Consider the following 23944-nt stretch of genomic DNA (forward strand, 5'->3'; position numbering starts at 1 on the left):
GTTTGTGATGGGCTAGGAGTAGGTTGATCAAGGCCGTTCTAAGATGGAGAATATTAGGCAATCGAGTGCGGATTTTGATTGGTGCAGCATTCATAAGGTTGACAAGAGCTATGTTCACAGGGCGCATTTGCTTGCTACCACGACCAAGGAGGATTTATCGTTGTTTTTAAATAATGTAGTATAATTATTTTCTTTTTTTTTGAAACCATGTAGTATAGTAATTATTTTATTGGGCTAAGTGTCAAAAATAAAATACAATCAATGATTTGTGATCACTACCAAGGAGAATTAAATGACCGTAAGGAAATTCACAATGGAGGGTTAGTACTTAGGCTCTGTTTGGTGGTAGCGTTTGAGCTAGCGATTAACGTTTTGACTCGTTAAAACACTACTAGAAAAAAAATAACAGTGTTTGGCAAGGTAGCAGTGTGAGTAACGGCTAGCGGTAGAGGTAGCGTTTCTCAAACGTTAAAAATAGTAGCGTTTAAGAGTAGCGAGTAGCGTTTGTTAATTTTTGCTTACTTTTTTTTTTAACAATTTATATGATTATTAATATATTTTAGTATTGCAACGCTACTTTTGCCAAACACTCATACTATCAACCGATACTTTGACAGCTAATCTCTACCCACTACTAATTGACAGCTACTCGCTACCCTAATAGCTACCCGCTACCCGACCGCTAAGAGCTACCCGCTACCTCTAGTTTTGCCAAACAGGGGTCTTAGTAGATGTTAGAAACAACACATTACATCCCAAATGTTTTTAAAGCCATAAATCCAACATTGAGAACCATGTTGCAATTTTTAATAGGGAGTGCAATAGTTTTCAAACCCATGTTTGAGACACCATATTATGTGGATTCATCCCCCCCCCCCCCCTATTTTCCTCCCTCCAACACGCTCCATCTTTTGGTATTAATCCTATATCAATTAACAAAAAAATTCAAAGTCTAATTAAATTTGTAATCATTTTATAATGGCATTACCTTAACACTAAAACACTTCTAATCGTGCATCATGTCTTTGATGGAAACAGGAGGAAACAACAGCTAGGTGAGAAAAACAAAGACATTAAAAAAAGGAAGTGAACAAGATTTAATTAATTCCAAATCATTGCGTTCAAACCCGTTTCAAGAGACATTGTTCACAAATAACTGTATGATGAATTAACTCTACAAGAAAATTATGAATCATATACAACGCCAGGCAGAGGCGGTTATAAGGAACCTATCTTGCCAGCCTAGAGATATACCCCTCCCATAATCCCTTTCGTAAATTCTGAACCCGCCACCACCAGAGTTCCCTTCGAAATGAGGATGATAATGGCACCCCATTTTCAGCAGCAGCTTTGCCTGAATTGTTGCTTTCGAGCTCAGTTCAATTCCTGAAAACCCATGACTTATCATCCTTCCTTTCCATGTCTCCAATATCTCAAACCTTGAACACTTCACTTCTTCCTCGGAAGCTATCAGATCTTTGATCTCTCTCCCAAGATGGTTCTTCTCTATGTTCAGTCTCTCGGCACTCTCTAGAGGCAGGCAATCATCCAAGGAATCGAACATTGCAGCATAATAATGCAAAGAATCGACATAATTTGGGAGGATACCACAACTGTTTTGACTTCCTTCTCTTTCTACTAAAACTACTATTGAAGGGTTTAGAGAGTGTACGGCTGTCATGGTTTCTGAAATCTTTAAGATATCACTCAAACTACTGAGGTGGAAGACCATATTTACTGCTATTGTTTCTTTCTCTCTCCTTTCAAGGTTGACGAGCTTTGATCCTCTTAGCAACCCATGAAATTCAAAAGCTATATTCTGAAACCCCTTAGAGAAGCTTATCAATCTATTCTCGGTGTCAATCAGCTCTTCCAAGCTTTTTGCTAGACCTGTAATCCGAAGTGATACTAACCGGTTAGAAGCAGTAGCCATCTCAGAGAGAGACTGCATAAGAGAAGGCCATTGAAAACCATGTGAGATGTCAAAATCAATCACATGTAATGCCCAGTTATTATTTTCTTCCTCCCCCTCGAATGCTTCTAGTATGGCCTGATTGGCAGTAAAATGAGCAAACTGATAAAAAGGAGAAACTCTGTACATATGAGTAAAAGCCATGAACTCTTCTGCAGGTATTGGTTTGCTCATTACCATGTTATAGAATGCAGATTTCTGGGTTAAAAGCCTTGCAACCAACCCATCAGCAAAATAAGCAGCAACCCTTTTCCCTGAATCACCAGTTACTGAAACATATCGATAGAGCTCCATCACATTATCAGCAGCAGAGCTGACATTATTTTCTTTGATTAATGTGGCTGCTACGAGCAATAAATGAATCAGATGAAGACCTGAACCTTCTTGAACATTTTTTCCTCTTTGCTCAATGTTCAACATTCTCTGTCTCTCTTCGAGCAGCCTGAAAATCTTTTCTTCCCATTCTTCAACTGAATTTGTCAGAGAATGAGAATCATCGATCCTCCTCCTCTTCAGTTTTCTCTCTACATGGTCAGAGTGACCGACAGTGGCTAAGCTAAGGCTCAAAACCTCTTCATTCATCGTAATGGCTTCTGTAATAACGCAGGACTACAGAAGAAAGCAGACTTAAGAAAGCTCAGAAAACGAGGAAAAATAATGAAGTATTTAGAAGTAATGAGGAGAGAATAGAAAGCAGAATGGAATAACCCAACACAAATTCTTTATCATTAGCACCAAGGAGAATCTATAAATAATTAGAGACCCTGCTTTTCGTTTTACGTTTCAGGTTAGTGAGGTCACCAAAAGCAATAATATATAGGAAGAGTATCTATAATCTATACTGGTTCCTTGTCTTAGAATTTAGGGTCATGGAACAGCTAAGCCCTTCCAATTAGTATAAACAATACCTGAAAAGGCCAGTGTGCAATGCGCGAAGGGTCTTTATTTACTAGTCTTTTGGTATCTCGGAAAAGCAAGAAGTGCACTTATAAAGGACAAACGGCAAGAAAAGTGTTGAAGCTTACCTACCTGTCTCTGAGATTTGCAACATTTGCCTACAAACACTGCCTAGATTTGCTAATAAAAGTACGCAAGTCGTTCCAAAAAATGATGATTAATATACTCAACCACCGTGATATGACGCTAAAGATAATCAATCAGCGGAGATCAAATCTCAAACAGATTCTGGCAAATTAAGTATTCAAGAATTGTTTAATTCAATCAGCAAAGACAGTCTAACTTATAAAATTACTCAGCCAATCGTCACTGTATAGGCACTCAGAGCTAACATTCAGAATCAGATTTTCTGGATTATATTATGTTGATGATTGGGAATCACACACGCCTTCACAAGTCAAAGAAGGAATATGAAACCAAAAAGTCTACTTATAAAAAATGTGGACACAAATGATTAAGTGTACGCATCTTTCAAATTATATGCTTCAACAGAACAACAGGTGATGAGAAAATAGTTAAGTATAAGAAAGTCAGTAACAGATACTTCGTATTGGTGAAAAAATTGCAGATGGTAAAATTTAAAGCGTTTAAGAGTAAACAGAAAAAATCAATATCTCTGCCCTGATAGTCCTGATACATCTAAGTATGGGGTCAAATTTACACAACCTATCCTATAGTATGAGATGAGTTGTTTCAATTTACCCTTAAATCTGAAACGAAACACCTACCCTCTATTCAGTATTCACAATAAGCTATAGAAGCACAAATAGTTAAATGTATTCGTGATTCAGGGTCTATTATGTTTTAAAATCAGAAAATCAGCAGTCTTTGATACACAGGAAATGGACAGAGTAAAGAGATGACTGTAAAGTATTTAAGAAATATACTTCTGAGCATACAAGATAAGGATAGAGGCGAATGAAATTTAAGGTTTGTAAAGCTGTCTATATTCATTTGAAAGAGTCTGAAAGAGTTATATGGCCTCCAAAGCAACATAGATACATCGAGGTCATTAGCCTTAAGTAATTACAAATATGTCTCATAATAAGAGGACATTATTGTAGTTTAGTTTTGCCCCTTAATAACAAGAGAGAATGATTAAAACCATATTTTAAGATAATTAAGATAGAAGAAAGAGTTAGGTGTCAGCTCCTCCTGCACCAGATAATGACTGTAATTGAAATAATCTACAAATTATTCAAAGTATTCTTACATATTCTTCAATAAAGTTTGAACAATTAAGAACACAGTATACATTCATAACAAAAATAAAATAGAAGTCCAAAATCATAATGATTCACAATTACTCTTGGTGACCAATGGAAATGAGGGGAAGAAAAGTCAACTTTCAGTTCTCTAATAACACTGTCCTAAATCTTAATAATTTAGTAATTATCTATAAGATGGACTGCCTACATCATTAAACACAAAACTGTCACTTTACTAAGATTGGGTAAATATATAGCTCTTCCACAGTGGAGGAGCAGGATATTAAGGTCAGAAGTATCAAAAGTTACTGGTTGTACCCCTCCAAAGAGTACCAAAGATACCTTAAAAATATTGTACTACGAAAGAGTAGCTGATAAACAGCATCTTTTTCTAGATCTTAGGAAGGTTGGAGCAATTCAAAGGGCATCAGGAAACCATTTAAAATGACAACATGCAGCACAGCAAGAAGTATCAAACTTTTTTCAAAAAAAAAAAAAAAGAAGTATCAAACTAAAAAGAGATATTTTGATTCTAAAGATGACCAAGTCAAAAAAACCAATAATGATTTATTTCAATTTCAGAAGTTCAGCCATGTTCACTCCACCCAATTCCGACTAAACTGAAAATTATTAATTCTTTAAAGAATTTTACCTGTTCGCCTTGTTTTGTATGCAGTTACTGATTTTCACTGATTAAAATAGATGTTTACTGAATATTAGGAAAACATGTTCTTACAATCTGCACAGGATATAGTAAACTCAAAGTACAAGTCTTTCACAGCATCACCATTAGAAATAACCAGAATCCTAAATGCTATGATTTGATAATAAATCAGGCATCATTGATCCCAAAACCAATGTAAATCACTTTTCGACAGTCACTAACATATCAGGAATCTTCTAATCAATATTTTGACAGTTCTTTACTGAAGACGAAACAACAGAGTTAGAAAAACATGCCCTCTGTTTTCAAGGGAAAGTATCAGAACATATATAGTCAAGTCTGCTAGAATGAAATGAACTAAACATATTTAGTATGAATCCTAAACCCTAAACCCAGCAGATTATAAAAAATAAAATTCAAAATCATGATGACGTCACCGAAAAGGAGGAATCTTTACATGGAAAAACATATCACATCCAATCACAACTGCCTCAACTTAATTCAAAAAAGTCAGAGGCCAAATCTGTTGGCAGTTAAAAACTGATCCTGTAACTGTAAAGCCACACTTAGTGGCTTTTCTCTACATAGGTTCGGTACATTCGTTCATTTGGTGAAAGGGATATTGTCTCATTTTCTAAAAGTACACCTATCAGATAATCGGTAGAAAACTCTGTTTCTCACATCATTTGTCCAACCTGAACTTTTGATCTCTACTACAATCCTTCACAATTTTCCAACCTAAACATTTGTCTTTTACAGGACATGGCGGCATATTAAGGAATTTGTTAGATTATGTCTGGATTTTCCTCGCATGCGTAATTACCTCGCACAATCTTCGAATGCCCGTTTTCTTCATAAAAATGAAAAGGGGACATAGTCACTAACCATTCTACATATATTTCTATATACTTAATTATTGCTATTATTTTTCTATACCTCGAGTAAACCATCAATCTGTCCATAATCTCAAAAAGGTAGTAATCTACTACCTGTAGTCATTTTAAAACCTAAAAAATGAATATTATACAAAAGAAAGGATATCAAATCTGATTAAATAAAGCAAGGATCATGCAACTTTTGGGGTTTAACTATAGTCAACACCAAAAATTGTTTCCAATCCAATTTTAAAACAACTCTTCCACTAAAAGACCATGAATGTTTTAGATTAATCCCAAAAGATACCATGATCTTCAAAAAGATAAGAGTAGGTTTGCCGACATATCCTGGAGAAAGAGTATCTGAGAGACCGTACAAAAGTTGAAGCCAATTTCAGCAACCTTACGTATGTAAATACAGTAAACTGGGGCCAGGACACACAGATTTGTAGATTTTGAAGATACATAATGCAGATTGTCATGCTGCAGTACTTGCAAAAAGAAAATGCAGGCTACAAAATAACCATTTGCACTGATAGATTTATTGCAAAAATAAAATATCAGATATATTGAAATTTTGCAAAGAGTACATATATAAATAAAATTATAGATGTCATCAGCATGTTAAAAAATGCTAGGATTACAGAAGCCACTAAGAGACGTACAGAATTCTGGGAATAGTTACCAGCTTGAGTCATTATTTTTTCTGTAGTCTGGAAGGCGATATATTCTTAATCTTCCTTTTGAAAAAGAAGTAAAATGCTGAACCCACTAGGGGCCAACTCGTAACAATTGCCACATAAGCGAGCAACCATATAGATTTTCCAGAATGCCGAGTAAGCTGTTCCAAACGCCGCTTAATATGAGAAGTTGCACTATGACAAGGAGCATCACAGGTGCTGGACTTCTGTTCATGGGTTTGACTCTCTGAAGGAACGTCATTTGGCACTAATTCTCTCAGCTGCTGATCTCGGTCCTCCTTAACCATTGAAATGGTTGGTTTAATCAACTCAGAGGAATCTTCAAACCCATCAGTTCTTGTTGGTTCATTGGCCACAGCAGCAACCATCCCATCTTCTGCAACACTTATATATGGACCCTGGACTAATGCAGGTTCTGATGGAGGAATCGGGCTAGGAATTTGCACCTAAAAATAGACAAAAATATCAGTATTTGGAACTACAAAGATTGATAGACCATCTAAGAACCAAGGAAATTCACCTTCTTTTGTCTATGCATATATGGGCTTGAGTGTAAAATACCCAGGAACTCGGTGACAGCCCTCACCCACCTGCAGATATGCAGAAGCTCATTAAGACTACAAGCAATGCCTAAATGTTATCCAGTTATGCCTCATGAATGTCACCCCTCCCTGATTAGATGCAGGTTTTAACCCAATAACTTATTGAATTTTTGCGCTGTTATCTCCCCCTCTGTCAGCTTCTATGCGACACACACAAGGAAATTTTTTATTGCTTTTTCCAATTTTATTGTAAACAACAAACTAGCAGCATGCCAGCATGTACAGCCTCCTCCAAACCTATACCCCTCCCTATGTAACGGAGGCCCAAAAAAAGGAGTAAATACACTCTTATACAGGACTTACAAGTTACAACTGAAAAAAAAGAGGCAACACTAGTGGGATTTGGCTGACCAGAGTCTCACAGTCAGATAATTCTCACTTTTCTCAGAAGCTGTAATAGCCTACAAAATTATTAAATTGTATCAAAATAATTGAGCAGCAGCTAATACCAGAGGCTGGAAGCAGTTATTCCTTCAAAGAAGGCAAGATGTCCACCATGTTGTGTCGTCGCCAGAACAATGTTCTTATTTAACCTGTTACACATGTAAACCAAAAAATGTCATTACAACCCACTAGTGTCACAAATTCGTTGGCAGAATGATAGCCGACAAGACCTGCATTCATCCCATGGAATGGCTTCCTTGGTACAAACAGGATCGTCCAAGGCACTAATGCAGAGTAGCGGAACAGCTACTTTATCCACATAATTAGCACTGCTATTTCGCCTGTAGTATGTGTCGACAGTCTGAGAACGTGTTTGGATGGTTTCAGTAACTAGACAGACAAAAGGATGGGGTAATGTAAAAATAAATGTAAGCACTAGAGATAAAATCTAAAGCAAATGCTACCTCATACTTTCCCACAAGACAGGTGGCATGATTATCAAAATCTCGGATGCTACGGGACTATCATACATGCAAAAAGAAATTTCATCAGTAAAGAGTGACAAACTTTACATTACAATCAGGAAACCTATTAAATGAAAATACTCCTCGGGGTTTTAAATCATCAAATGATCTAAACAAAAGCCAAAATCCAGATGCACACTTTTTGCAGACAATACACAATATCAACAAGAACGACCACCCTGTTAGCTGGGATCAGCAACACAATATGGGATATTGAAAAATAACTTAACATTCACTCCAGAAGATACAAATGCAAGGATGGTGAAGGAAAGAATGATCAAGCATACAAAATCTTGGGAAAAAAAAATAGTAAGCCAAGCTATCTTTTATGGTAGCATACAAGTAAATGATTAAACTGCTGCATAAGAGACAAAAAGACATTACTTAATAGCTACAACCACACCATGATGACGAGCAGTTATAACAAGGAATAATAAACTGCTACATAAGAGGCACTAGGTGGTCTAAATCTGTCTGGGTGTCAAGATATATAAATTACTTATGCCTGTTAAATTATTATATTATGAAGGCATGGAGATAACAGTAAATGTGAACTAGAGCATATGCTTAAGGCCTTTCTTGAAAAAATTATAAAAAGGAAAAAGAACTCAGATGAGAAGCTTTCTTGTAGTTATGACAGTTTGGCATAGCCTAATATTCGATCAAATGTTGCAAGCCAATTGAGGGAATCAGCAGAGCAGCAGGCTAGCAGCAAACGATGGGTAGACAAGAGGACGATGCATAAAGAATATTTCTCAACGTTAGTTATGAAGACCATAACTCTGAAATCTGGATATTACAAGGTGGTACTAACAGCTCTCATACAATCATATATCTAGGCTCACAAAAACTACCATAGATATTTTTAATTAGTTTCATTGGAAATACAAACCTTTATAATTCCTTCCCAATTAGCAAGTCGAGAATAGCGAGGTTGATGCCTGCAAGGGCAACAGGCAGAACAAAGTCAATATTCAATATTCTCTTAGCACTGCATTATCATGTTGCTTTGGACACCATCAAATCACATGATAAACAATATTTTAGTACCAAGATCACACTGAAATAGCTAAAAGAACATACAACTGTGCATAACCTTGCAGGCCAATGGTAAGAGCTCTGTCATAAAATTTCTGGACAAGTCTGCGACCAATGAACCGGTCTCCAATCTGTGCAAGGACACAATAAGATTTGAAAAACAGGTAGTGATGTAAAATAAGTAGTAAATATTATAAGGACAATAAATAACATAATATGAAGCTAAAGAACCCCATAGAACTATAGGAGAGAGGCACAGTGGCTTGTTCTACCAGGAGGCTAATATCTAAGTGAAGATACCCCTCCCTTAACATAAACTAGGAAATAGAAATGCAAACCAAGAACTTCTCCATGCTCTAATCCTATTTCTTCAAATACATATCCCAACTTCACCATTTCATAAACTCTTAACCCTCAGCTCCTAGTCTATATTCATCATCAAACAACCCTGGGATTTGGGGAAGGCTTAAAGTTGTGTTTCTACTTTGTACAAGTAAACTACCCACCAAGTGAATTATGATGTTTTGTTAAATGAAATGTGTACTATAGAAGAAAAAGAACTTACCAAAAGGTCCCAAGGAGAGCAGATAGCAACAGCACCTGCAATTGGAATGTCTTCCCCATCTTCACCAAGGAACTTGACCTGAAATATTTTAAAGCTTCATTGATAACTAGAATGGAACATAAAATTCATGGTAAAATGTGATACCCAAAAAAGATGAAAAAGGAAAACTTATAATTATCATCCACCACAATATTGTAAGAATTTTTTTTTTTTAAAAAAATGGCAATATAAATAAGCTAAAACAGGATGAGAAAATGACAAGAGACGTATAAAGCATAAACTAAGCAGAAGGCAAATTTCCAACATCTTCAATGCATCTAGAAGGTAACTTTCTTACTTTAAAAATTTTCAAAGTTGAGAGGAGCAAATATATATTTTAGAATGGAATAACTCATCAGAGACCTCCTTAAAACTATGATACTCTGCCTAATTTTACAATCGAACATAGTCATATAATGATGCTACTATATGGCAGGTTCAAGCTGGAAGCATCATGAGTTTGATGTACTTCTGCCACTACGAACCCTCATTGCAAATTTCAATGAGATAAGACATATTAGACCTATTTTATTAAAAAATATAAAAAAATTTGGAAATACAGATGCCCCAACAAAAGGTGTTCTGCATGACATAATAACTGTCAGTGACCTTCCAGAGATGTGATAAACGAAGCAGAAAGTTTATACAAGCCAATCAGGTTTTTTTTATGCATAAAAAACGAGGTTGCTTACCTAAGAGAAAAGTACGAGCTCAGGGAATTTCGTTATAATAAGTATACGGTGTCTATTTTGAAATAAAATTTCATATTTCTAAGGTGGCTTCTAATTAATTACTCTGTAATATATCAGAAGATACGAAAGCTAGAAAGAAAAAAAGAATTCACTTGAATATAATAATCTATGTACAAAAATCATAACAATTGACAAAATGAACCCAATAAACATACCAGAACATTGGCTCCAATGCTGGTTCCCACAACAAAGAGAGGAGCACTTGGGTATTCACGATGTAGATGATGAATGATTACACGAACATCATCTGTCCATCCAGCATTATAGAAGCAGTCAGACTGAAACAATGCCATATAGGGATAAGTTAAAATTAAGATACATACACAAACAAAAGAGAGGGGGGAAGGGCACAGTTAGATCATTTTAAAACAGTGCATTCATGAGAGAGACAAGTTGAGAGGAATCAAAATAAACTGAGACCGTGCATCAAACACAAACAAGATCATTAAATAAGCCAAGTAGATAGCAGAGATACCCAAAAAATAACATTGTCGTTGACATTTTATGGGGTGTCACCAACATACCAATCATTAATTCTATTGTTTCTCGAATCATTTAAAATCATATCTACATTAACAGGAAAGAATCTAAAAATCATGAGAATTACATTTTTTTTTAACTTCGTGCAATTCAATACTACACTCAGCATCCACAAAGACATCGAATACAAGTCAAGAAATAGTAGACCACAATAAGTAATTCTTTCAAGCTATATATCATTGCCAAATTGCTTATATAGCCAATTAAGAAGCATCACCGTCCTCCATATTAAAATGCCATTCATCTTACAAAATGGGGAAAAAAAATTGAAGTAGCTGAATAGCCAGGCACATATACGACTAAATTGAAAGTTAAGAGCAAAGTGGATTGTTCCAACCACCTAAATGGGCTTCTAAGGTGTTATAGGGTCCATCGGAAGTGCCCCGGCCTGTTTTCTTACCAAGCCTGAAAAGTAAAAAATTGTCCAAAACTAAAGGCTACAATCCATAAAATTGGGCCATATATGAAGGCTTCAGATGCCGGTGTCAAAAACTCTTGAGATTGTAGGGGATGCATCTTGAGGTCATATAATGTTGATTAGCACCATATATGACCATTAGTCAGTCATAAGATTCTCGCGGTGGCCTTGAGTTAATGAAGGGAGAAGTAAGTTCTAAACGGTTAAATTGGTAATTTAAAAGCAAAACATATGGTCCCAACCACCCAAATGGACTCCCATGGTGCCATAGGGTCCATAAAAAGCAACCTGACGTGGGATTGGAAAAGTCAAACAATTGTCTAAAACAAAAGCCTATCATCCATGGTTCACAGTCAAATTCGAGAATTTATTCCAAAATTGAAATAACCCCAGGGTCATATAAGTTGGTTTTGAACCATAATAAGTCTACCAATAGGTGTATAAAGTCCTAAGAGGCTAAGAATAAGTTTGGTTAAGCAATGTGGCTATTTCAAATTATGTTGCATTGGTAGCAAAGAGCTGTAAAAGGGGGTTCATATTATCATCAACTTAGCATTATGTGGTCTTATTAAATTGTCAGCAATCCTTCATCTTCATTGGTGTTGTTGATACACTCAAATTCATTACTGATAATAACATTCCATTATGATGTTGATTTTATAATATACTATGAAGTATTAAACTATATTGGTGTTTTGTTTATTACTCAACACAAATCAATGTTCAATTTGATCTGACTGTTTACATTCAATTTTTCATTCATAATGGAATTAATGGAAACCTTTTTACCTAAAGATGGAAGTGTACCCATAACCTCATAATTGAACGGAATCTCATAGTCATGGTTGTTAACAGAAATAGTCATTATTAATTTATGGAAAATAATAATTCCCCCTTAATAAGAATAAAGTAAATAAGTATTATACATTCATACTATCTCCATTCCCTTAATATTGCAACAAAGGAGGAAGACATGAAATTTAAAATGAGGAGAGAAATAGAGAGAAATAAATATAGGAACCCATGTGATGAGGAGAGAGATAGAGAGAAAGCATGTTCATATTTATAATGATGTTGCAATATTTATAAAACTTCCTAAAATGGTAATTGTTGCAATATTAGGGGAATGGATGAGGCATTATGTAAACAAATTATGTAAGTACCAATGTACCATGTCTTATGCAAACAATCACCTTATCCTCTCATAACCAACAACACAAACATCCCTCTCTTCTATCAATCACCTTATTCATGGATCACCCTATCCCCCAAGTCAAAACAACCCCCTAACTAAAAAAAAAGCATAAAATGAGCCATTTGGGATTGACCAAAGTGTGAAATACCCATCCCCCTATTTTCCCATCTTTTGAGACATTTCCCACAATGTTTCTTGTTTTTCCCTTTTACCGCCTTTTTTACCCTATTTTCCACTTTTTGACCCCGTAAAAAAATCTATTTTACATTTTTTTATAAAACAAATTATAAAATAAAAATTGCCAAAATCATGCTTAGTACCTATTCTTTGGATTCCACCTAAGAAACGGATGTTACTATCATACTTTCACAAGTTCTGAGCCATTTGCCAAATTTCTTATAAGGCAAATTCATTGCCAACATTGCCAAATTTCTTATAAGAAATTCTTTCAAGCTATATATCATTGCCAAATTGCTGCTAAAAGCAAATTCAGAAGCATCACCATCCAAATTGAAATGCCATTCAAATTACAAAGTGAGAAAAATAAATAATGAAGTAGCTGAATATGCAAAAGATGATTGTGAGCCAAAGATCCTAGCAAGGGAAAATATAAGGGGAAAAAAACACATTATTCAATACTCACAGTGACGGAGACACCACCAAGACCTCTGTGGTTGCTTACAACAACATTCCACCCACATTTTGCAGTGTTGTACACAAGATGTTTCAGGTACTGTAGAATACATCATTAGATGCAAACAAAAATCAATCACTTCACTATAATAACAACTGGGAAAAGGGAATTTTATGAGGGCAAAAAATCATAGACGTTCACTTTGTACCAGCTATGATATCTTATGCAATTTCTAGTTTAATGCATGAGAATTTGCTATGCTTCTTAAAAGTATGACTACTATTTAAAAGGTAAAAAATTCTAATATCTCCTGCCAAAGAGGTATCGTATTACAATCATCTTCAGTACCAGCTAAATACGATAAACAACTTACCGGTGAATTAGAATCACTTGTTAAACCTGGGATTACAAGTACAATAGGAGTCTTATCATCTTTAGGAATAACATTGTCAATGTAAACTGCATGCCCCATCACTGAAGAATCAACAGATAGACAATTATCAGCCCATACATGTCCTTTACACCAAGAAAATATAACGCAATGCAGAAGGTAGGGAAAATCAGCAGAATTAACTCAAGTATATAAAAATGTACTTCATGAAGCACTCAGTCTGAACTACCAAAACTCCAGCATCAATAAAAAGAATCAAAAAGGACTTTTCTCACACTGTAATTGAAAATTTTTAACAAGTCAGTCTCACATAGATGTCTTTGGACTTTCTCAGAAACACACATAACCAGCATATCCCCATGCATACACAACGAGACAGGCGGTAGAACAGAGACCACAAAAAAGGCTCAAATGTGGAAACACCATGCAAGAAGGCGAACAATAGAAAAACCACAATCTCATATTATGTAGAAACTAATATCCAAAGGAAACAATATAGGGAAAATCAGACATCCAGAACAACAATAGAGGGACTGAGGGAGACACAGTAGCAGATTGGCAAGGCAAATAAAGCTCAACTAAATTCTTTAAACTCTAAATACAGATATTCCAGGGATTTAAAATAGTATGATTACCATCTGAACTCATAAGCCAATCCAGAGCAACTGTTCCACCATCAGATAAATGAAACATTTGTCTGACATTAAAAGGACAAGCGAAATCATTAGCAATCATAAGCCTCAAAACTTAGCTAAGAAAAACACCTCATGTATCCTAAGGAGAAAGAGTATACTTGTTACAAAAAAAGGGTGAATAAAAAAAAATGAGATACTTTTCGTTCTTTCTTTTTTCTTTTTCTTTTTTTTTTTATTTTTTTATTATTTTATTATTTTTTTATTTTTATAATTTTTAAGGGGTAAGAAAAAACCAGATCACTTAAACATATAAGAAACATAAAATAATCAGGAGAAATACACAATGAGACATCTTGGCATCTTTATTCTTTAATACGGAGTATGTCTAGAGTGTACCAAAAAAACTTATATCAAGCAAAGGGAATAAGGTTAAAACTGAGGACAAGCAGAGAGCACTTCACAGGTAGTTATTGTGTTTTATATCTATTCTAGGCCTGAAATCTGAATTCATCTTCCTGGACACAATAGCTTCTTGTTGTATTTGATGTTGTAACATTATTTTCACACTTGATCATACTAAACTCCAGGGAGGAGCAAACCCCTAGATATTCTGACCTCGCCATTTCTCTATTCCTCAATTCAATTTCTTTCTTAATACAAACATAATCATCTCAATAACCAAGAAAACGAAGTATAAAGTTCTGAACTACCAAACAATCATTCCACACCCTAATTGTAAGTAAGACTCTAAAGGCCTCACTCGATAGGATCGAAGCTAAGACAATGCTAAACATATGATCATTATCATCACAACAATACTGTTACTCTAAAAACATTATTTTAGCATCATTCAACCAGTGAACACAAAACAATGTGTCTTTGAAATTAATCAGCAATCATTTAGTGCACCCAAAACAATTGTATAAAAAACAAAGGAAAAAGATTCACCTTCTATAATTGAATACAGGGGGCCTTCCAAAAAAGTTCAAAAAAGTAGTCTGAATATGAGGACTAGCTAACCAAGGAGTAGCCAAATATCTGCAAACAGGAAAAAAAAAAAAAAAAACACACACACACACACAACAAATTAATCACAAATTACCAAAACCTAATCAAATTGCATCATCAAAATTATCAAAAATTAAACCTTCCATGTAAAATTCGACACTTCGAAACAACTCCCTCATAAAGTTTGGATTCGGAATTGAAAGTTAAGGTGATTGGTTGACCTCTAAATCCAGTTAAAATGTCACGAATCAAATGCCATTCCACAAAATTATACAAAATTACCGCAACAAAAATCGCGAATCCGATGAAATAGTGAGAAATTGGGATCATCAGAAGAGCTTGAAATATCAGTTCATAAGGAGAGTGAGAATTGAAGTTTGAAATTGGGGAAGAATTTTCCATGATTGAAGAACCCTAAAAACTGGGAATAGTGAATTGAAATCGGGAATTTGGGATTGTTAATTACAGATTTAATAACAGTAGTAGTGAAGTAGGTAAATTAATGGACATGAGAAACTGGAAATGAAGACAAAAAGAAGCTTTGGTGGATTTCCTTTTATTCTGGATTTCACTTTTTATTGGTAGTTTGGGTGGTTGACAATTACGTGCAACTGGTATTCTCAATTCTGAATTTGGGCTTCTTGATTGGATTCACACATGGTTCCTGGACGGTGACAACGGATTATAAAATCACGTAGATGTCAGCTAGATTAGCTAGTTAAAGTATTATAAATTAAGACACGATGCACGGTTTTTTAATCTAAGATTTTTAATTATTTGATTTATTGTATTTAATAATTTTCGACAAAATTACAAAAGTTTAATGTTTATTTTTTTTCTCTATAATTTATAATGAAGTTATTAAATATAAATAAGTTGTAAATATGATATTTTTCCGTTATTTAAAATCTTTAATGTGAATGATTAATTTTTAATAATTTAAATCCTAAATCATCATTCATTGTTTTACCATATCTTTTATTTCGATAGAATCACCAACCTCATCCACAACCAACCTACTACATCAATAAATAAAAATGTTAGCCAAACTGAAATTGATATAAATTAAATCTTTAAATTTATATAGAATAAATCAATATATTTACCAATAAATGAAAAATTGTTGCGATATAAAATCAAATCTATGCATTGGAATTTTTTCATCATCTCCAAAAATGACCAAAGCCGTCCATATACTAAGTATACAACATCTAATCGTATGCCATTACATAAACAAATAATCATCAAGTATCCTAAATAAATACAATGTAACTAATAATTACAAATATAAATTTAAACATAAGACTTTAAAAATTACCCGGACATTGATGACCTAAAACTAACACAAAATTACTAACACAGAATTCGCTTGATGGGGTTTTGTATTGATACAAAATTTTATTTGTGTCGTATGATGTGTTAGATCTGCATGTAAAAAAACATTTAGTAAATAAAACATAAACATATAATCGTTGAGTATCCCAAATTAATACAATGTAAGTAATAATTAGAAATACTAATTTAAACATAGGATTTTAAAAATTAAGCTAAAAATTATCCGGCCATTGATGACCAAAATTAACACAAAATTACTAACACAAAATTCTCTTGATGGGTTTTTTAATTGATACGAAATTTTGTTTGTGTCGTATGATGTGTCAATTTATAATGGTAGGTATCACAAATTTTAATTTAATTATAATTAACGAACAATTTGTATTTCTTATTATAAATACTATCAAAATTTATCTTATAATGATAGGTATCAAACTTTATTATAAGCGTTTATCATTTAAATATTTCTTAATATATTTTTTTGGATTTCTTATACTCTTATTATTGAATTAGTAAATTTATCTTTTCCTTTATTTTTACTTTATTTTTTTCAATAAAATAATTTAATTTGTGGATTATAATCTACGGGGCATTAAAATTTTAGATATATGAAATCTAATTCGTTAATTTTATCTAGGTGGCGACATAATTTTTTAATTCAAAAATAAAATAAAAAAATTTCTTCTTATTGGTCAAAATAAGTATATTTCACTTTATTTATATATATATTAGATTAGATTGGATTATCTGTCTTTTGTGATTTTCTCTATACCAAATATAAGCTTAGATTGAGTAATGAATTCCAAAGATGTCTAGTGCTTCTATAACAGTTTTATACGAAGTATATGATATATTTTATTCAAATCTTATGGAATGTCATCATTTCTAGTTCAAATTCTCTAAACTTTGAGATTTTGAGAGAATTAAGATGGCTAGCTACATAATTAGTGTTATCATCATTTTAAAATGGCTTTAAATGTACATGGTCACAATGAAGTTGTTCTCAATTTGGAGTAATTAAGAACACCATGTATTACTATGACAAGTTTTCGAAACAATAACTAAGTGTATTTTGCTTGACCATAATCTTGTTTACTTGTTCAATTTCAATTCGTTGATGTATCTCTAATTACCAAAGTTGATCATGATTCAGATTGTGATTTTTGTTGATCAGAATAGCTTGCTAATTAAATTGGAACAAAAATAATAGAGGTTATAATGTCACATCTAATATACTCCATATTTAGTGTTGGTGTGGTTGGAAGGAAACCTCTGCTCTTTTATATTTTGTCTAATCTGTATCAAATAATGTCTAGAATAAACCTCCATTTTTCAAGAATTTAACATGATTGAAAAGTAGTAACTACTCTAACTAATAAATGATATCAAAAGGCACAAAACTTAATATAAATGATTGGAACAAATTTGAGTGAAACCTCCAAAAAAAAAAGTCTTCATTTTTATTTTTATTTCATTGTAAACAAGCTAAGACCATAAAATGGTAGCAAGTACAAACAAAAAATGTCTGTGTAAGTGATTCTATTGTACACAGTTATATAAAAGTAAATTTTTGCCTTGTGTATAAATTTACCCCACTAGTGGAGAGAATTACCCTCAACCTCATTAGGGATTAGAAAATGGACTAAACCAGAAAATGAAAAAAAATAAAAATGAAAAAAAAATTGTAAAAAAAAAAAAAAATGTGGATGTATCATGCATTGCTAGCTGTTGCAGGTATGATAGTAAGAGCTAAGACTCCACTGATCACTGCTGAGACTGCGCCAAGTAGAAATGCAGGTAAGTTTCCTCCTCCAAATATTTTATCCCATGGTCCACTTATTAGTGACACAAACATTTGCAATTGGGAGAAATTTCGAGTTAGTCCAGCTTTAGTAGGTCTTGTATATAACTAGTATATATTTTGTATAACAAAATCGATAGATGTTTAGGGGTTATTGACTTATTGTAACTTGCTTGTGGTACACAAATTGCCAAATTCATCAATCCTAGGGAAAGTCCTGAGAAAATAAATGAAATTAACAAGATTAGTCCCAAGGTACATAGATTCTTCAATTCACTGATGTTTTTCTTATGAAATTATAGGATGGCAAGGAAATTAAATTTACCATGGCCAGCGCCGTTGTCAGATGAGTACATTGATGCCAATGCAAATGGAATACTATAGGTAGCCTGTTACAAAATTAACGAGTAAATAGGTTGATAGAGTACGAGTATGTTATGGGCGGATCGGAGGGAGTAATACTTACTGCTTGTGGAATACCAGTGGCGGCGAAAAGGGCCAAAGTACCACTCTTGATGCTAGGAGAAGGAGTAGCATGAAGAGGCTTATGTCTCCTAGCTTTTTCAACCATTTTAGTCAATGGTAGTGTACCCGCTAAAGAAGCAGCCAAGATAAAATTGACAAGACCCCATGTATATTTAGCACCCCCTAATAATTTTGACAATGGATCTACGCAAAGTGACATGCATCCTAGTGACAATGCTGTTAACATTAGCCCTAATGCCCCTGTCCTTACTCCCATGTCATATAATCTCTTTTCGCCGGCATTTCCCTGCACAACAATGCACCAATGTAACGTTACACCAATGTTTTACGTGTTATATTATATTATGTTTCCTTAAAAAGAGGTGTAGTATAACTAAAGTCGGGATATTATATTTACCTGTGGATTACCACCGTAGATCTCAAGACCAACCCAATCAGTGTTAAACATTAAGAAAGGGAACCAAGCAATCCAATTAAAGGCGGTAACAATGAAAAGGCACCACATAGACTTTCCAAGGCTCTTTAAAGGTGGTCTTAACTTGGATGAAAAATGGGGTTTCATCATCTATAACTCTTTCAACTGGGGGCTCCTTCACGGCAACAAGAGCAAGCACAACTACAGCCACGAGTAGAACGATTTCGATTAAAAAGCATGTTTTGAGGTTTGCACAATATGTGTCACAGGCGGTGGTCTTTGTAAAAGGCAGGAATTTGTACAAGCCTGAGGCTGATCCTGCCGCGTACCCTAGAACGTTACCTACTGCCATGAAAAATGAGAAAAAACCATTTGCCATTCTCATCTTTCTATGATCATGTTTTGATAAATCTGCCAAGAATGCTCTACTTGGATCCTGCAATCATTTCAAAAACACATAATTATTTTTAATATGGTGAATAATACTAGACACGTATACATATTTTTGTTAATATAAAATAAATTAAAATAGCGCATTCCAACTCAACTATATATATATATATATATATATATATATATACGGGGAGGTTCCGCTAAAAACAGAGCTTATGGTGAAAACTAAAAACAAGCAATCTTAGCTATTCATTACTAGCACAAAAGATCAGACGGTTCTAAAGCCCTAAGATCATTCCAACCTTACATATAATCAATTCAACCGTTTAAAAGGTCACTACATGCTTAAAATAAGGTAACTTCATCTAAATTGACGATATTTACATAGAGTCACTATATATAAAAATAACGTAACTATATACAAAAATAGGGTAGCTATATCAATTTTTACAATATTTACATTAAGGTCACTATATACAAAAATAGGGTAACTATTTCAATTTTGACCATATTTACATAGAGGTCACTATATACAAAAATAGGATAACTATAACAATTTTTACAGCATTTACATAAAGGTCACTATATACAAAAATAAAGTAACTATATCGACTGAGTTTTTGACACCATTTACATAAAGGTCACTATATACAAAAATAAAGATCACTATATATAAAAATAAGGTGACTGAAACAAAATTTAAAGCATTTCCATAATTTTAAGGTCATTATATCGAAAATAAGGTAACTATATATGAAATTCGGGTAATTATATCAATTTGACACCATTTACCCAGAGGTCAATAAATATAAAAATAAGTATTAAAAAAGTCCATGTAGGATTTGAACCTACATCCTGTGATTACACGGTGCTCGACCAATTGAGCTAATAGGCTTTCAACATGCCAAAACAGCCAATAAAAGCATACCAACATCACAGACCAACATCATACAGACTTCATACAGACTGAAGCAAAACAAGCTTGACAAGATCAACGTTTTAAGGACAGAAGCAGAGGCAAATGAAAGCATACCAGGAAATCATGATACGAGCAAGCCACTTGTATATGAGGAATCCCGACAAAATGTAGATATTAAACAGGCAGGCACCAAAAATCATACAATCAGAGATAAATCTTCACAAAGGCTGAAGAAGGTTACTACACTAACTCCAGCTGACAAGGTAAGATCAGGAATGATAGAGCTCGCAATAACGCAAACTAGCATACTCGAGTTTTATAAATAAATTTCTAAAGACACACTTCTACCATTTAACTAAAATGTCCTTTACCCTGCATGTTTCAGGATGATAATAAAGTATCAACAATTATTGAAGATCAAAGGGAAAAATTGATACCTGGTGAAGTATAAATCATGCATCAGATAACAGAAAAAGGTAAGCAATTACATGCCTAAAATTTTCAAGAGCAATTCTTAAAAAAAGACTCCAATTCCCCAATAAAAGAATATACCATCAGAGACTAGAGGATATGTATCCTCTACGAGTTTCTGATCCAAACAAATCTATTCATTTCCTGTCCATATTCTTTTTTCCATTTGATTCTTACACATATATATTACCATGTTCAAACACCATTTAAACCACAATTGCAAGAACAACCATCAATGCTCTTGGTTAAAGAAAGAAACAAACAAGCTTATCAAACATCCTATAGTTCATCAAATATTATCTTCCTAATATCTGATCAAGAAAAACAGATTTTCAAAACTAATTTATATGTTTTAACGAAAAAGAAATAGATACTAATCCTTCACATTTTACACTGCAGATGTCCAAGAGGAATGCGATAATAACTCCTGTAATCAACAACAGAAGCACCAGGAGCCTATAAAGATGGTAAAACAAGAGCCACTCACAGAAGATGAGTTGTTCTTGAAGTAGAAACTCATAAAGAGCTTATCAAATTCTTGAATATTCCTCAATGATTCCAGCAAAATGAAAATATCATAGCAAATCAACGCAAAAATCACAAACAAAAACCAAATCCAAACCCTAATTAACAGATCTACCAAACAAAAAAAAGGAAAAAATTAATTAAACCTGAGCAGCCTTGTAGGCTGTGAGAATACTCTCAGCGGCTTCTTTCCTCTCAGCACCAGTCTTAAACTCAGCCGCAAATACCTATGATAATCTCCCATCATCTTCAAATAAAAGACCTTAGAATCACCACTACTAGCAGGAGGAATAAGCTTAGTGTCCAGAAGCTTCAAAATACCGTCACAAATATCAGAAAGCTAATTCTCAATGCGAGTGAAAAATCGTGAAAGCTGTAGATCTTCTTCTACTTAGATCTCCGTCTCATCTATCGGCGCTTCCTCTTCAATCTCCTCATACGCTTCTTCTTCCACTGCAAAAATCAATCAAATCAACAAGTTGAACTTCAAATTAGTTAACAATGGTGAAAAAACTCAACTGAACCGAACAAATCAATGAAATTAAGGAAGAAACTAAAGTTAATCGATTAGTAAAACAGGAAATCGAACTAAATTGAACAAAATCGAACAGAAAATTGCAAAATCAAACAAAATCGAACCAAATTGATGAAAATTTCAGAAAACTTAAAACCTCAAATCATGCAAAAAATAGCGAAATTAATACAAAGAACTCACCTGATAATAGATCGTAAAGCTGAAAAATTGCTGAAATCAAAGTAATTGAAGCTGAATTTGAAAAAAGTAGCGTGAAAATTGGGGAAAAAATGTCGAGAAATTAGGAGAGAGAAAGCAGGAGAGAGGAGGGAGAGGAGGAAGAAAATAACGGAGGAGAGAGAAATTGTTTTCATGGGAGGAGAGAGAAAATTAGTATATAAACGTTAGATGTCATCCGCTAGATTATAATCTACGGCTAGGATGAATCGTTTTCAGTTTTCACCCTAACATTTGTTTTCACATGATCCATGATCCATACTCTCTCTCTCTCTCTCTCTCTCTCTCTCTCTCTCTCTCTCTCTCTCTCTCTCTCTCTCTCTCTCTCTCTCTCTCTCTCTCTCTCTCTCTCTCTCTATATATATATATATATATATATATATATATATATATATATATATATAATAGGTTTTCTTTTTATTAATCAATGGATCTATTTCGTCTAGGTAAATTACTCATTGGGTACATACATATTCCGAAATCTGAACAAATAGTATCAAATTAAGATCTATTAGAAATTATACTGAAATGTTAATTGATATCTAATAATTGATCATAAATTAATCAATCACATCAAATGTGATCTAGCATGTTTGATTTTGAAAGCCCTTAGAATCTCAGTTTTAATAACTTTATGATCAGGAATAAAACATAATTGAAATTGACTTTAAATTTGATGATAAAAAAATTTTGTAATGACAAACCTGAACCATGTTATTGGCAATGTCAAGGATCCAGAAGCCAATAACAAAAAGAACGACAGCTCTAGGCTTAGTCTTCTTTTGAAGGTTGTCACCAAAACTATGGCCTACGTCGGCCGCGAACCCAATCAACAACACAGCAAGGCAGATCAACGTAGTACCAATGGTAATAAAAGGCTTTCGACGTCCAAACTTCGAGGTGCAACGATCACTAGTGTACCCAACCGTAGGTTGCACGATGATACCGGAAACCGGACCACATAGCCATATTAAGGACGACATTGTGTGTGTAACGCCAAGAAGTTGGACGTAAGGGGTGAGAAGTGAGAGTTGTAGTGCCCATCCAAATTTCACCCCCGCCGCGATAGACGCCACAGCTATGAGCTTCCATATGGGTGTTGGTTCAATTGGCATGTGTTTTTCAACAGCCTGTGGCTCATCTGATGAACTCATTTTAAACAAGCTAATTTGATTTTACTTGGTAATCTAAAATAATTTTTTTGTAATGAAACTATATAGGTTGTAATCTTGTATGATACAAATTGAATGTACGCAAGTATTGGTTAGTTATTAGCTGGCTACAGACAATCTAGATGATGTAAATTGATGTATGTGGCGTAACTGTTGTATGAGAAATCTTCCGTGGATTAAATGGTAGATGAGGAACAGAGAATGTAACGAATTGTGATATTAACAAGGTTTTTAATTGAATTGTGCCAAGCTAAAGAGAAGTGAGCCAAATATATAATATATGAGACAGAGTGAAAATAAGTGATAACGGAGATAAACATGGACATCTAAGTACTGAAAATAGATATGGATTAGTTGGATAAATTAAACTCACATGGTTTCCATTTAAAGGGGAGTGAAACTAACATTATCTTGTTTTAGAAATGATTTTCACTAGGTAACCTTGTAACTACTCCATTTTTATAGGAGTGTTTTTTTCTACTTTGAACCACTATTTTGTTTGGGTTTTTGTTGAGGTGTTATATTTGATAAACATTCACTTTTTAGGGTACGAAGGTTTCTATTAATACTTCCA

The 23944-nt window shown here is 33.9% G+C and overlaps 3 protein-coding genes across 3 annotated transcripts; all 3 read right to left on the minus strand.

Moving 5' to 3' along the window:
- Positions 1 to 1113: 1113 nt before the first annotated feature.
- Positions 1114 to 2831, minus strand: LOC110725049 (scarecrow-like protein 21). Its single transcript, XM_021904522.1, has one exon. It carries the CDS (start codon positions 2552 to 2554, stop codon positions 1193 to 1195), a length of 1362 nt encoding a protein of 453 aa, XP_021760214.1. The 5' UTR covers positions 2555 to 2831; the 3' UTR covers positions 1114 to 1192.
- Positions 2832 to 6200: 3369 nt separating this feature from the next.
- LOC110725275 (embryogenesis-associated protein EMB8-like) lies at positions 6201 to 15711 on the minus strand. The gene is made up of 14 exons (XM_021904763.1): positions 15242 to 15711; positions 15043 to 15132; positions 14095 to 14156; positions 13442 to 13542; positions 13078 to 13167; positions 10437 to 10559; positions 9491 to 9568; positions 8971 to 9056; positions 8780 to 8828; positions 7828 to 7884; positions 7594 to 7724; positions 7429 to 7512; positions 6898 to 6967; positions 6201 to 6823 (listed from the first exon to the last, which is right to left on the minus strand). Exons 1-14 carry the CDS (start codon positions 15502 to 15504, stop codon positions 6374 to 6376), a joined length of 1734 nt encoding a protein of 577 aa, XP_021760455.1. The 5' UTR covers positions 15505 to 15711; the 3' UTR covers positions 6201 to 6373.
- A 2042-nt stretch (positions 15712 to 17753) lies between these two features.
- LOC110725277 (sucrose transport protein SUC1-like) lies at positions 17754 to 23352 on the minus strand. Its single transcript, XM_021904764.1, is given in 7 exon segments — positions 17754 to 18296; positions 18416 to 18455; positions 18564 to 18627; positions 18705 to 19010; positions 19122 to 19247; positions 19249 to 19575; positions 22903 to 23352. Coding segments are annotated over 7 exon segments (1461 nt in total). The 3' UTR covers positions 17754 to 18148.
- Between the last annotated feature and the right edge of the window lie 592 nt (positions 23353 to 23944).

This window comes from Chenopodium quinoa, unplaced genomic scaffold (genome assembly GCF_001683475.1).
Source record: "Chenopodium quinoa cultivar QQ74 unplaced genomic scaffold, ASM168347v1, whole genome shotgun sequence".
NCBI classification, from domain to species: Eukaryota; Viridiplantae; Streptophyta; class Magnoliopsida; order Caryophyllales; family Amaranthaceae; genus Chenopodium; species Chenopodium quinoa.